Source organism: Mastomys coucha, unplaced genomic scaffold, assembly GCF_008632895.1.
Source record: "Mastomys coucha isolate ucsf_1 unplaced genomic scaffold, UCSF_Mcou_1 pScaffold3, whole genome shotgun sequence".
In the NCBI taxonomy this organism is placed as follows: Eukaryota; Metazoa; Chordata; class Mammalia; order Rodentia; family Muridae; genus Mastomys; species Mastomys coucha.
The window spans coordinates 35,004,220-35,016,551 of record NW_022196909.1 but is presented as its reverse complement, the minus strand read 5'-3'; the positions used below and the strand labels follow the sequence as shown (position 1 = coordinate 35,016,551).

At 51.9% G+C, this 12,332-nt stretch overlaps 1 protein-coding gene across 1 annotated transcript in view; it reads right to left on the bottom strand.

Moving 5' to 3' along the window:
* Nucleotides 1-10,745, bottom strand: part of Ccdc6 (coiled-coil domain containing 6) — a 98,857-nt gene extending 88,112 nt beyond the window's left edge. The window contains exon 1 of the mRNA XM_031348759.1: nucleotides 10,333-10,745. Coding sequence (XP_031204619.1) covers nucleotides 10,333-10,617 — 285 coding nt within the window. The 5' untranslated portion in view covers nucleotides 10,618-10,745. The remainder of the gene's footprint in view (nucleotides 1-10,332) is intronic.
* Between the last annotated feature and the right edge of the window lie 1,587 nt (nucleotides 10,746-12,332).

Sequence of the window (12,332 nt, the reverse complement as noted above, 5' to 3'; positions counted from 1 at the left end):
GTTGGCAAGGATTCTATAAGCTTTTCTTTGTCCCATCACCTTTCAAGTGACAGTTTATACGAGCGACCGCTGGTGAAGAACTTGCCTCACTTCTAAGGACCTAGGCCTTAGAGCCCCACTGTTTTAGTCAAGGTTTCCACGGCTGTGATAAGACATGAGTGGGGAGTGTGGGGAGGGAAGGGCTATTTCGTCGGACAGCTTGTAGTCCACCATCCAGGGAAGTCGAGAAGGAACTCGAAGCAGGGAACCTGGAGGCAGGAGCTGATGCAGAGGCCATGGAGGGATGCTGCTTACTGGCTTGCTCCCCATAGCTTGCTCAGCCTGCTTTCTTATAGAATCCAGGTCCACCAGCCCAGGAGTGGCACCACCCACAAATGGGCTGGGCCGTCCAACATCAACCAAGAAAATATGCCACAGGTCAATAGTTACTGCCCCAATTGAAGTTCCCTCTTCACACGTGACACTAGCTTGTGCCAGGCTGACATAAAACTCGTCAGCACAGCAGAATCCGTGTGAAACACAGGGTAGGATGCGAGGGCTTACATGTTACCCCAGCGCTGGGTATGCAGAGGCAAGAGACACCCTGGCAGCTGGCATGCGGCTAGCCACCTGGTGAGCTCCAGGTTCTGTGGAGACCCTGTCTCAAGAGTCAAGTGGAGAGTGACACAGGAAGACCCCCAACATCCACCTCTGCACCCACATACACACAAGAACACACAAACACCCGGGCGGCGGTGGCGCACGCCTTTAATCCCAGCACTTGGGAGGCAGAGGCAGGCGGATTTCTGAGTTCGAGGCCAGCCTGGTCTACAGAGTGAGTTCCAGGACAGCCAGGGCTACACAGAGAGACCCTGTCTCAAAAAAAACCAGAAAAGAACACACAAACACCCGCATTAAATATATAAACAAATAATTAAATAAAAAGGAGCTGACTTTGTCACACATGGTAGGAGAGTCCTTGCCCAGAATGCTGAAGGCCATGGGTTTCCATCCAGCATGCCACAGATACATAACATGAATAAATAAATGATTATTAAAAGTCACCACAAATAGAGGTCACAAGGGAGGGAAAGCTGAGACACTACCGAGGGTAGAGTTCCCGTTGGGATCCGTGGCGATACGACGCAGTGCTCACTCGGAGTGCACTTGGGGCCCCCAGTCTCACACTGCAGCCTGGCTAAGGCAGCAGAGTGCACACTGAGAATCTAACAGAGAAGGAAAAGTTATGGGCCTCCACTCTGAGGGCCTGACACAGCCTCCCATGACCAGCTCCTTGCGTTCAAGGTTCAGAGAGAGGTGTGTAAGAGTCCGTGTTCTTTCCAGAAGTCACGGGCTTTCACAGTGGTCCCCAGTGCTGACTGTGGCTACCCACGTGCTTTATGTGCTCTATGCTAACAGAGACACTGAAAGCAGCTAGCCAGCTCTTCTCAAGCTCCCAATCGCCTGGACCCTCTGGAGACACTTATGAAAGCACAAGCAGTGTGTGGGCTCTGGACGGATGAAGGCCCATCAGGTGAAGAACCCTCTTACGCACAAAATTCTCGGCAGTTATTTTTTTGGTGTTTCAGGATAACCAACCAACCAAACGCCCATCATGTAGCCCCTCTTTTTAATCTTTCAAGGCCTGCGTCGAGAAAGAATCAAACCGTCCCTTTATGCGAACACACAGGCAACTAGGTGTCTGGACTAAGACTCACCCATAATCCTGGCTGCTTCTCCCATTTCCTCTTTCCCTCTAGGGAGAGCCCTTTTGAAGGGTGACCTATGCTGGTGAGGACAAAACACGTCCTCTTCCCCACTGAGCATGGCCCACGTGATTTCCCAGTGCCCTGAGATGCCCTGGTGAGTATTAAGCAGCTCATGCTGGAGGCACACCTGGCCTCAAGGGGGGGAATTCAGGACCAATCTGAAACAGATGTGTGGATCAGCAATGGGCTTTTAACCAGCTGTGATTCAAACCTGCCCAGAAAAAATCCTCTAGGTTCCTAATTAACTTTACCTTACGCTGTCTTTTGTTTTCCCAGAGTTTGGCTTTTTTAAAAAAAAAAAAAAAAAAAAAAAGACACTGCTGGCAGTCCTGGGTGGGTGGACAGCCATGAGGTTTTAGCCTGCTGTGCTGACAGACCCAAATCACAAAACTTATACGTCACTGACGCTTCGCTTCAACCATCAGCAAATTAAAAGAAAAAAGAATTTTAAATTTAAATAAAACAAAAGGTGCCAGAGACATCTCAACAGAGATAAGCTGAGCGACAGCTCTCGACAGCTCCCTGTCACAAGTTAAACTACGCGCTAAAGACTCTGTGAGGAGCTCAAGCACCAAGCTCTCCTTGCAGATGATGATCAGGATAGATAAACTTCATTTTACAAAGGCCAAAGTGAGAAGTGCCCGGGTTCAGAAGCCCAGGAGTTTGTACTGACTTCCTTTCTCCCTTGCATGGGGGTCCAGACCCTCTGGGCTAGAGGTGAAGCCACTCCACTACCTCCAATGCCCAGCCATGTCCGAGACGGATAAAGTCGGGTGTGATTCTGGCTGGGCAACTAAGGAGCCCCCCAAATAGTCTCTGGGCATTTCTGAGTACCTGGCACACAGGAGGTTCGGTACAGGCCCTGGAGATTGACCCCTGTCTCTTTAAAATTGTATTTATTACTCTCTGCCACCTTGTGCCTTTCTGAGGAAATAAAAGATACCTGGGGTGGGGAGGGTGGTCACGGCTTAATGTCTCGCCGACAAGGAAGCATCCTGACTGTCAACCACGGAGAACATACTCCACCCAGGAGGGCCATGGGAGGCTGAGCATTGTCGAAGCAAGACATAGCTGGACGGAAAGGTCCTTACGAGACCCATCAACCTGTACAATGAATGTACACTAATTAAACAAAGGAGTAAAAGGCTCTCCACACTGCATCTAGAGACACAAAAGGAACGGTGACTCTAAATAACCATCAGCCACACCGTGAAACCTGTGCCCTAATTTTTCAGTATTTACTCCCCAAGGAGTGGTGTTTGCTACCCACTGACCTGGGTGCCGGGATAAACTTCACACTGTATCTGAAAACCATAAAATATAAAGATGTATGTGTATGTGTACACACACACACACACACACACTGCACATGATAATCCCTGGAAGGCAAGAAGAACCTACAAGCTTCCATTCTGAGATCCCAGCCTTTGCCAGTGTTTTCTAGAGCCTCCCTTCCCGTCCGGAACACACTGAACCTGGCGAGCATTTACCCCGCTAGCTTTGACAATAATTCAATATACCTAAAAGCAACCAGCGCTGGGACTGAGGAGAAAACACAATGCCTCCCCACTGAGGGGAAAAAAAAAAATCACACCGAAGGACAAGAAAGATGGCTTACTCCTCTCCTCACTCAGCCCCGCTGCATCTTAAACACAAGCATTAGCATCTCGAGGTGACATCCAGAAGGCAGGATTCCAAGGGGAGCAAAGCAAGAAGAAAACGCATCTATAGACTGCATGGCTTCCACTTGGAGCACCACTGGCAATGAACGGCTCTCAACGTGAAGCCTCCCGGTCCTGTTCTCAATCTAACACCCAAGTCCCCACAGTCTCACCATCCTATGATGACTGGTTGATGGTTTCCAGAGGCAGCGTCGGTGATTTTAATATAGAAGAAGCCATAGGAACCATCAGGAATGACCGGTCACCATCGACACTGCTCAAGTGAGTAGGTCAGGTCTGCTTCTGTCCCAGTCCTTCCTCCATAGGGTCAGCCTGAAGACACTTGGTCCCCGTGGCAAATGAAAAGTAGCGACAACATTCAGGTCAGTGCTACAAGTTAGCCTGGCAGGCAGAAGCCAGAGCTTAGGGCACGTGTGGCCCTCGAGTCCCCACAATATACAGTGTATCTACCCTCTACCTAATTCCATCAGGCAAACCAGGAAGACAGGGTTTGCTGTGATGGCACGAGTATCCTACGACCTTAAAGTGCAGGTGACAATACCCTCACCCCAGAAAACTAACATGAACAGAGCGCCACCCTGAGCCAACTCACCAACCCTCGTGGGCCTCCCGTAAGCCAGACTCTGAGTAACATGGGCAAAGAAGGAAAAAACCTGACCCCCACAGGAAGACCCACAGCTCCTCAAGATGGGGTTGGTGGCCGATGGGCTCTGAGGCTGCCCAGTTAGAGCTCACAAAAGCATCACCGTCAGGGCACACTGGCTGGGGAGACAGCCCGGGCTATAAACTTCTCGTTGGAGAAGGGAAGGTGGAGGAGAGAAGAGAGCAGCCTGAGGGGCACTGGGGAACTCAGTCCAGGCCTGTGTGGGCTCACAGATGCACATGGCCCCCGGCAGATCAGGAGGAGAACACTGTTGAGAAGCAAATTCGGTCTGTGATGCAGCCTGGGAAGCCAACGGAAAGCTGACCTGGCTCGGGAGAGAACAAATGAAAAAGTTCAAGAAGCTCTGGTGTTGGGGCTGGAGAGATGGCTCAGGGGTTAAGAGCGCTGACTGCTCTTCCAGAGGTCCTGAGTTCAATTCCCAGTTAACTACAAGATGGCTTACAACCATTAGTAATGAGATCTGAGGTCCTCTTCTGGTGTGTCTGAAGACAGTGACAGTGTACTCACATACATAAAATAAATAAATAAACAAATAAATAAATAAATAAATAATAATAATAATAATAATAAAGCAATTCTAGTGTATGCTCAAGACCAGTTTCTAAAGTCTTGAACAGCAGTCCCATGAACCCAACACTCTGGATTTCTTTTTTTTTTTTTTTTTTTTTTTTTTTTTTTTGGTTTTTCGAGACAGGGTTTCTCTGTATAAACCCTGGCTGTCCTGGAACTCACTCTGTAGACCAGGCTGGCCTCTAACTCAGAAATCCGCCTGCCTCTGCCTCCCAAGTGCTGGGATTAAAGACGTGCGCCACCACCGTCAGGCCCGACACCCTGGATTTCTCTAGCTAGCCCCCATCCCTATCAACAAGAGGATGACAGAAGACTATGGTGACCTCCTTCAGGGTCGGGATGTCTTGTAGGTCACACCCAGAAGGCACTCACAGGTGTAAAGCAAACCGAACTTTCCACGCAGAACACAAGGGCAGTCTCCTGGAGATCTGTGCGCAGACAGATGGAACACTGAGCTCCCATTTCTCTAAGAGATGTGTCCTCAGTGCAAGCTTCTATAAAGAACCTAAACAAAATTTACTTTTCTACACAGAGGGGGAAAAAAAGACACTCCACCTTTTTCCGGGGGCCATTTTTAAAATCTTAAAAATGGAAAACTGACCAGGCAGTGGTGGCGCACGCCTTTAATCCCAGCACTTGGGAGGCAGAGGCAGGCGGATTTCTGAGTTCGAGGCCAGCCTGGTCTACAGAGTGAGTTCCAGGACAGCCAGGGCTACACAGAGAAACCCTGTCTCAGAAAACCGGAAAAAAAATGTATCTGAGGCTGCACAGTAAATTATCCCAAACACACTCAATGAGCTATGCGGAGGGTATCCTTCCTTCGGTAAGGACACCATTGTTGATGAGCGTCAGCGTTTCGGAATACGCCAGTCTGGCCACTGTTTTGGGATACCACTTCACAACACTTTTGTTTTGAAATTGAGAGATGGCTCTGAGGTTAAGAGCACTGGCTGCTCTTCCAGAGGACTCTCTTCAGGAGCCCAGCACCCACATGGCAGCCCCTATCCATCTCTCAATGAGCTCCAGCGCCCTCTTCTGGCTTCCTGCGGGCAATGCACACACATGGTACACATACATGTGTACAGGCAAACATATAAAAAAAAATTAAACACACACACACACACTTTCATGTGTCTGTACTAAACTTCTACAAAGAAGGGATCTGCTTTATAATCAGACGAGACACTTAAATCTTAGTGATTTATTCCAGGCTTTATTTCCAAACTAAAGGTACCGAACGCAGAGCCTGTCTAGAAAAGACAAACGCCTGTAGGAAGCAGCTGAACACTGCTTACGTCTGTCACCCCAGAAGCTGGCTGAGAACTCGTGACACCGCCCTTCGACTGTACTCACACACCTGCCCGGGGACCATCCACCCCTGGATCACCCTCGGGCTCTGAGTCAGACAATCAAGAGACCACACTCTTCCAGGATCTGCCACTCACTAATCTGGACTAACACACAAACACAATTTGAAGGGGTGATTAAACATCTGGTTTGTTATTTCCCACTCAAAAACAAAAACACACTTTCTATAATCAGTAGCCTGCCTCCGCTGCTGATCCAATGGATAAAATTGGATAGTCACTCAAAACACCTCTGATCCCACTGAAGACTGTATGACCCCATCCCCTCCCCCATAGGATGGGCAGTCTGAGAGGAGAGAGGCCTGTTACAAGTCACTCTCTTTTCCCACAGGCGAAGGCTTCCTCTTACTATGCAGATACCGTGAAAACAGACCAAATGATCCGCCCTTCTTGAACTGGGAATCGTAGTGGGAATGAACTGGCTCTTCCAGAACAGACAGGAGAGCTCACTGGCTGGAGCCTGGAGCCTTGAACCTCACTGTGGGGAAAAAAGATTAAAAGTTCTACAACTATGAAGAACCAGTACAGGCCTGTGAGGAGGATCAGAATCCAGGAAGTACAGGACCGCATTCGGTGAGGGAGAGCGCCCCCAACTTCACTTATCACTGGCAATTTCTTACAAGAGTAAACACTCAATTACCACACAACCCGGCAACTCTAATCCTGGGTATTTACCCAAATGGGCTGAAATCTTTCGTCTAGACAAATGGATGTGAATGCTTAAGGTAGATTTATTCCCAACCGCTGGAACTCGTAAGCAACCAAGATGCCCTTCAGTAGACAAACGGGTCCCATCTAAGGCCTAAAAAGAAACAAGCCACAAGAATAAGTAAATACTGTAGAGGGTCAGTGTGGTCGGGCACCTGCTGTGTGAGCATGCAGACTGGGTTCTTTTTCTCAGAACCCACGTAAACTCAAAACCCGCGTAAGCCATCCAAAACTGGATGGGCCTAGCAACTAGCTTGTAACCTCAGCTGTAGGACAGAGGAGCCCCTGAGCAAGCTGGCTGGCTGGCTAGACTAACCTATTCTGCAGGCTGCAGGTTCATGGGAGAGAGACCCTGCCTCAACGTATACGGTATGGTAAAGAACACAATCTCAGGCTTCCATGGACACGTATGCATGGCAGGTGTGCGTGTGTGTGTGGGGGCATACATGCATACACACACACACACACACACACACACACACACACACATTCAAAAGAGTGAGCATGGGGGAATCCTTCAGTTCAGAGCAAACCTTACCACGCCCACAGGGCAGCCCGACTACAGTGAGGGAGGACTCAGCAGTTTCCAGGTTTTACGGGAGGAAGAAAAAAAAAAGGAGAGCCGAAGATTTCTACAGAGGCAGAATTGTGCTAAGTGATGTCTTGACACCTCTGTCCAAGGCCATAGAATAAACTCCGGGCTGGAGAGATGGCTCAGCAGTTAAGAGCACTGACTGCTCTTTCCAGAGGTCCGGAGTTCAATTCCCAGCAACCACATGGTGGCTCACGACCATCTGTGATGGGATCCGATGCCCTCTTCTGGGGTGTGTCTGATCAGACAGCTCTAGTGCACTGACATGTGTAAGATAAATAAATCTTTTTAAAAACAAAAAACAAACAAAAAGAAAAGAATATTCAACTCCAAAGGTGAGCCCTAATGTAAATCACAGACTATGGGTATACGTGGGACCCTCAACTCTAACAACTGCCCCACTCTGGCGTTCTGGAGGCTGGTGGCGGAGGGAACTGTGCCTACAGAGGGTATAGGGAGCAGATGGGAGACTATGCCAGTCTTTACTATAAACCTCAACCTACTATGGAAAAATAGCCTATTTTTTCAAATGTCTCCACTGCCCCACCTCCTCGAGGTGCAGCCGAAGGTCAAAGCCTTCCTTATCGTACCTAAGGACAGCTTTCATCACCTTTCCTGTTCATCAACACGAACATGAACGTCACAACTAGAAGAGCGAGAGGAAAAGAAAGGGGAAAATGGGGTGCCATGACTCCTCTTCCTGTCTCTAAAACTAACTCTGGAAAAAAGGCAGAGGCCTCAATGAACAACTCCCTTACCCTTGCCAGAGCCTTCCCAGTCAGGTTTGGCAGGACGCGTACAGCTGGAAGCTGGCATGGACTCTCCAGGCACAAGCCAATTCCAAGGTGGGACCCCGCCCCCAAATCTGCATCCCAGGTGAGAACCCTCCCGTTTGGCTTTCCTGCCCCTGACAATTAGCTCTTGTACACCTGCCAAAGAGTGAGGTTACCCAGGTGGGCCACGTGCAGTTTTATCTCCCTGAATACATGGGGGGGGGGGGTTAAAAAATAATAATAATAATAATAAAGAACACTTTGAGGCCCACCCCACACTTGCAAACTGTCAGCTTGAACGATTTAACAACCTTAACTGGATAGGACTCCAGAACACTTTCCAGCTCGAAGGCTCTGACTGACTGGAGGTTAGCTGTCACTAACAGTGAGCTGAGGAGCCAAAGCTTCCCCCAACCTCACCCACTGTTCCCAATAAGTACTGAGGCCTGTGGCCTGGCTCGCCCCAAACGGAACATGTTTGTCCCCGCAAGGCCAGTGTGTCTGTGTACAAATAACAGGCCCACTTACGGGTCAGCAGGTCAAACAGATAACCGTTCACAGGGTTTCCTGTCTCCACACAAATGTTAGCCCGACCTGCTCGGTCCAGAGCAGGCCAGAGAGGTACCCACTCTGAGTTTTGTTCCCTCCCACAGTTCCAGCTCTGCAAGAGGCCACGGTTGTCATCTACGACACGTTTTAAATAGTGTTCCCGGTGCCTCAGATTTTAAATACACAACTTCCACTGTCCCTCTCTTCTTCAACACCAACTCTGCCCAGTCCTCTCTTAGCCCAGCAAAAGGCTTGAGTGGTCACCTCCACACATGGCTTTCCTTTTACTATCAAAAGGCCAATCCAGGAACTTGCAGCCGGAAGATGTCCCCTCGTAGGTCCAGTTCCACCGAACGGGACTGGTTAAGAGCAAGTCAGACGCTTGCTTCTCTAGGAAACCAAAGCTGTTTAGGTTGCAAATCACACTGCCTCCCTAGTGGAGCCTTGCTATCTACACAAACCAAGGCAGCCGCGTAGAAGCCAGGCACAGGGGAAACACACACACACACACACACACACACACACACACACACACACCACTTTTTCTTGGCACAAAGGCAGCTTAAATTTGTCCCGGTTCTCAGTCTCCAGGATGTGATCCTTGACCCACCACCCAATCTCTTTTTTTTCTCCACTGGAAGGGTTTCGTCTAATCAGCGGCGTGCAAACGGCTCTGGCAATTTATCCTCCTTGATTTCTTGACATTTTCTTTCCGTGCTGCTGGCTGGGAAACTGTTTTGATCTGAATAGGGTTGTCTGTGGGGGATTCTGCATGTTAATGATGTGGAGTTGGCAAGGATGGGAGGGTGAGAGCACAACGCGTACTTTTTTCTAGTTACGTTTCGCCTCATCACCGCTACGGGGGCCTTTCCACTCGGCTACACCAGGAGGCTGATCTCAGACTAATCTTACCCTCTTCCAGGGGAGCCTCGAGGGGCCAGGTAGAAACACAACAGATGGCCTGTGTTCCCGTCAAGTACCTAGACTCGCAGGCAAGTACTGAGACTCTCGAACCAATGAAGGAGACGCACGTACATCCTTGCTCAGCCAGGCAGTCCCAGCGGCCACCCTCCATCCTGGTTTCAAGCTCCCACCCTGTCCCAGCCAGCGCCAGACCTTACACTCCCCACTACCCTGTACCCCGCCCACCCTCCGGGCCCAAAAAGGACAGGGATTCCGAACGGGGTGCTGGTGTAGCCTCAGTGCCCGCCCTTCCCTTTCCATCCTGGCCAGAAAACTCCACTTCCCGGATTCCGAGCCACTCTCTCCCTCCCCCTGCGCCGGCGATCCAGCAAAGCGCCGTCCTCCTGCCAACTGGGGACCCAGCCCAGTGGCACACCCCGTCTCCCCAACTAACCCCTAGCCAGACCCCAGCTTCGTCCGCTCACGGGGACTCGGAGAGGGTGTCCCTCGATCTGGCACCCTAGGGTTGAGAAAGTCCCACCCCGCCCCCCCAGCCACGCCGCCAGCCTCCAGCCCTGCTTCGGAGGGGCCTCCACCCCGGGCGACGAGGGAACGTAGGGAAGCCTCCCCAGGCACCTCCAAACACCCCAGGGGAGGGAGGGCGCTCGCGGCCCCCAAGGCCGGCTCCCTGTGCCCCGCAGGCCCGCAGCCCCGCACAGGGGCGCGCACTCGGGGGGTCCCTTCCCCCCCACCCTCGGTCCTCGGGGTGCACTCACGATGGTCACGCTGGCTTTGCGCAGGTCGCGGTTCTCCTCCTGCAGCGCCTTGCACTTGAGTTTGTAGGTCTCCAGCTCGATCTTGAGCACCTTGTTCTCCTGCTGCAGCGAGGCCAGGCGGTTGGTGAGCTCCTCCAGGCGGAACGGCGAGATGACAATGCCCCCCGACTTCCCGCCGCCGCCGCCCCCGCCGCTGCCGCCCGAGGTCGCCGAGCAGGACGACTGCATGGCTGCCGGGCCGCCGCCCGCCGCGTCCGTGTCGCTCTCGCTCGCGCTGTCCGCCATGGCGGAGCGAGTGGGCGCGGGAAGCCGGGTGCGGGGAGCCGGACGCCGAGGGGCCGGGCCGGGCGCGCGGCGAGTGGGCGCGCGGGGAGTGGGCGCGCGGCGGCGGCAGCGGTGGCGGGGGAGCGGAGGAGCTCAGAGCGCGGCGCGGCGCGGGCGAGCGGCAGGGCGCAGACGCGCGGCGGCGGCGGCGGAGAAAGAGAGGGCGCTTCCCGCGGCCGCGCGAGCTGCTCAGCCAGGGAACAGAGACCCCGCCCGGACTCGGGCAGTACTGCAGCGCCGGGGCTCTGGCGCGCTCCGCGGGGCAGTCCCCGCAAAGCCCCAGCCCCAGCGCTCGCCTAGCAGCTGCACGCAGACGCTCGGGCCCGCGCCGCCTCCCCGCGCACGTGCTCCCGCCCCCCGGGGGTAGGAGAGGCTCCCTGAGTCCCCCCGAGCCCCAAACCCCACCCCACCCCACCCCCGCCGCACCGCCTCTTCCGGAGAAAGGCGGACCCCACGCCGCGCCAGCCCCGCAGGTGCCGGGACACGTGGGAGGGGCAGCCGGGCTCCTGGGTCCACACAGCCGAGCTGTACGTAGCCTGGCACCTTCCGTCGGCGCCGGCGCGCGTGGATCTAACACTGGGTGCCCCGTGCACACCCTCGCTTGGGGCTGGGAACAGAAAGTTTCCCTGCATGGGGCCAAGTGTGCTTGCTGTCTGTCTGTCTGTCTGTCTCTCTCCCTCTGTGTATTTGTCTGCCTGTCTGTGTGTTGGCATGACGGCAGCCACAGGTTAGCCTAGCAGGCGACGAGGCCCCGATGCGTCCCGTTGTGTGAACCAGACGCACACCTCCCACCCCTCCATTCCTTTTTCTCTTTGCCCCCCAGGAAAAACTCTGCGCGGGTCACGGGGATAGGATTAAGAAACCAAGATTTGTCTAGTCAAGAAACGGGAGCTTTTTTTTTTTTTATTCTTTTAATCCTCAGAAGGGTTGAAACCCACTTCAAGAACCAATTTTCCAAAGTAACTGCAGACACAATGCTAAACAATTAAGTGAGGGGAAGTGTATAACCATTATTACCTACTGCTCTCCAACTCCTACAAAACTCCAGGAGGTATAAATAAATAAATAAATAAATAAATAAATAAATAAATAAAACCGTAATTACTACTGTAGAGAGCCAGCTTTAAAGAATCAGAAATTCAAACACTGTTAGGCCCCTCCTTCTTAGGAGCTCTTGCTTGCAGGAAACAGACCTAGCAGGTGAAAAGGGTCGGGGCTAAACACTTCGCCCTCCTGATACAAAACAGCTTTCACTTCTGGGATTAAAAAAAAAGAAATCGGAAAGTGAAACTAACCAGACGGGTTTTATTATCCAAGTTTAGTCAACGGAAGAACAAACTCCTGGAAACAAAATGCAAAAATTAAATAAATAAATAAATAAACAAAGGAGGGGAGGCGTGAAAAGTGTCTGCTGTGAAATGTTTTATAAAGCGCTTAGTATGACTACATTGCTCTCCTGGTTCATAACCTTGTCTGTAAACCAAATTGGATCCAGTGGTTAGGCTTGTTTCGTCCCAAGGCTAAACAGGAACTGACCTCACCTCGGAATAAACTCTTAACCTACCACGGGTGAAACCTTGACCTCCTGTTTACCAAGATGGCTGCTTCTAGTCATCAACTCAGAAATGCGGTGAGCGGCCCCCAACCCCCAAACTTCTAGGTATTCTTAGAGTTTA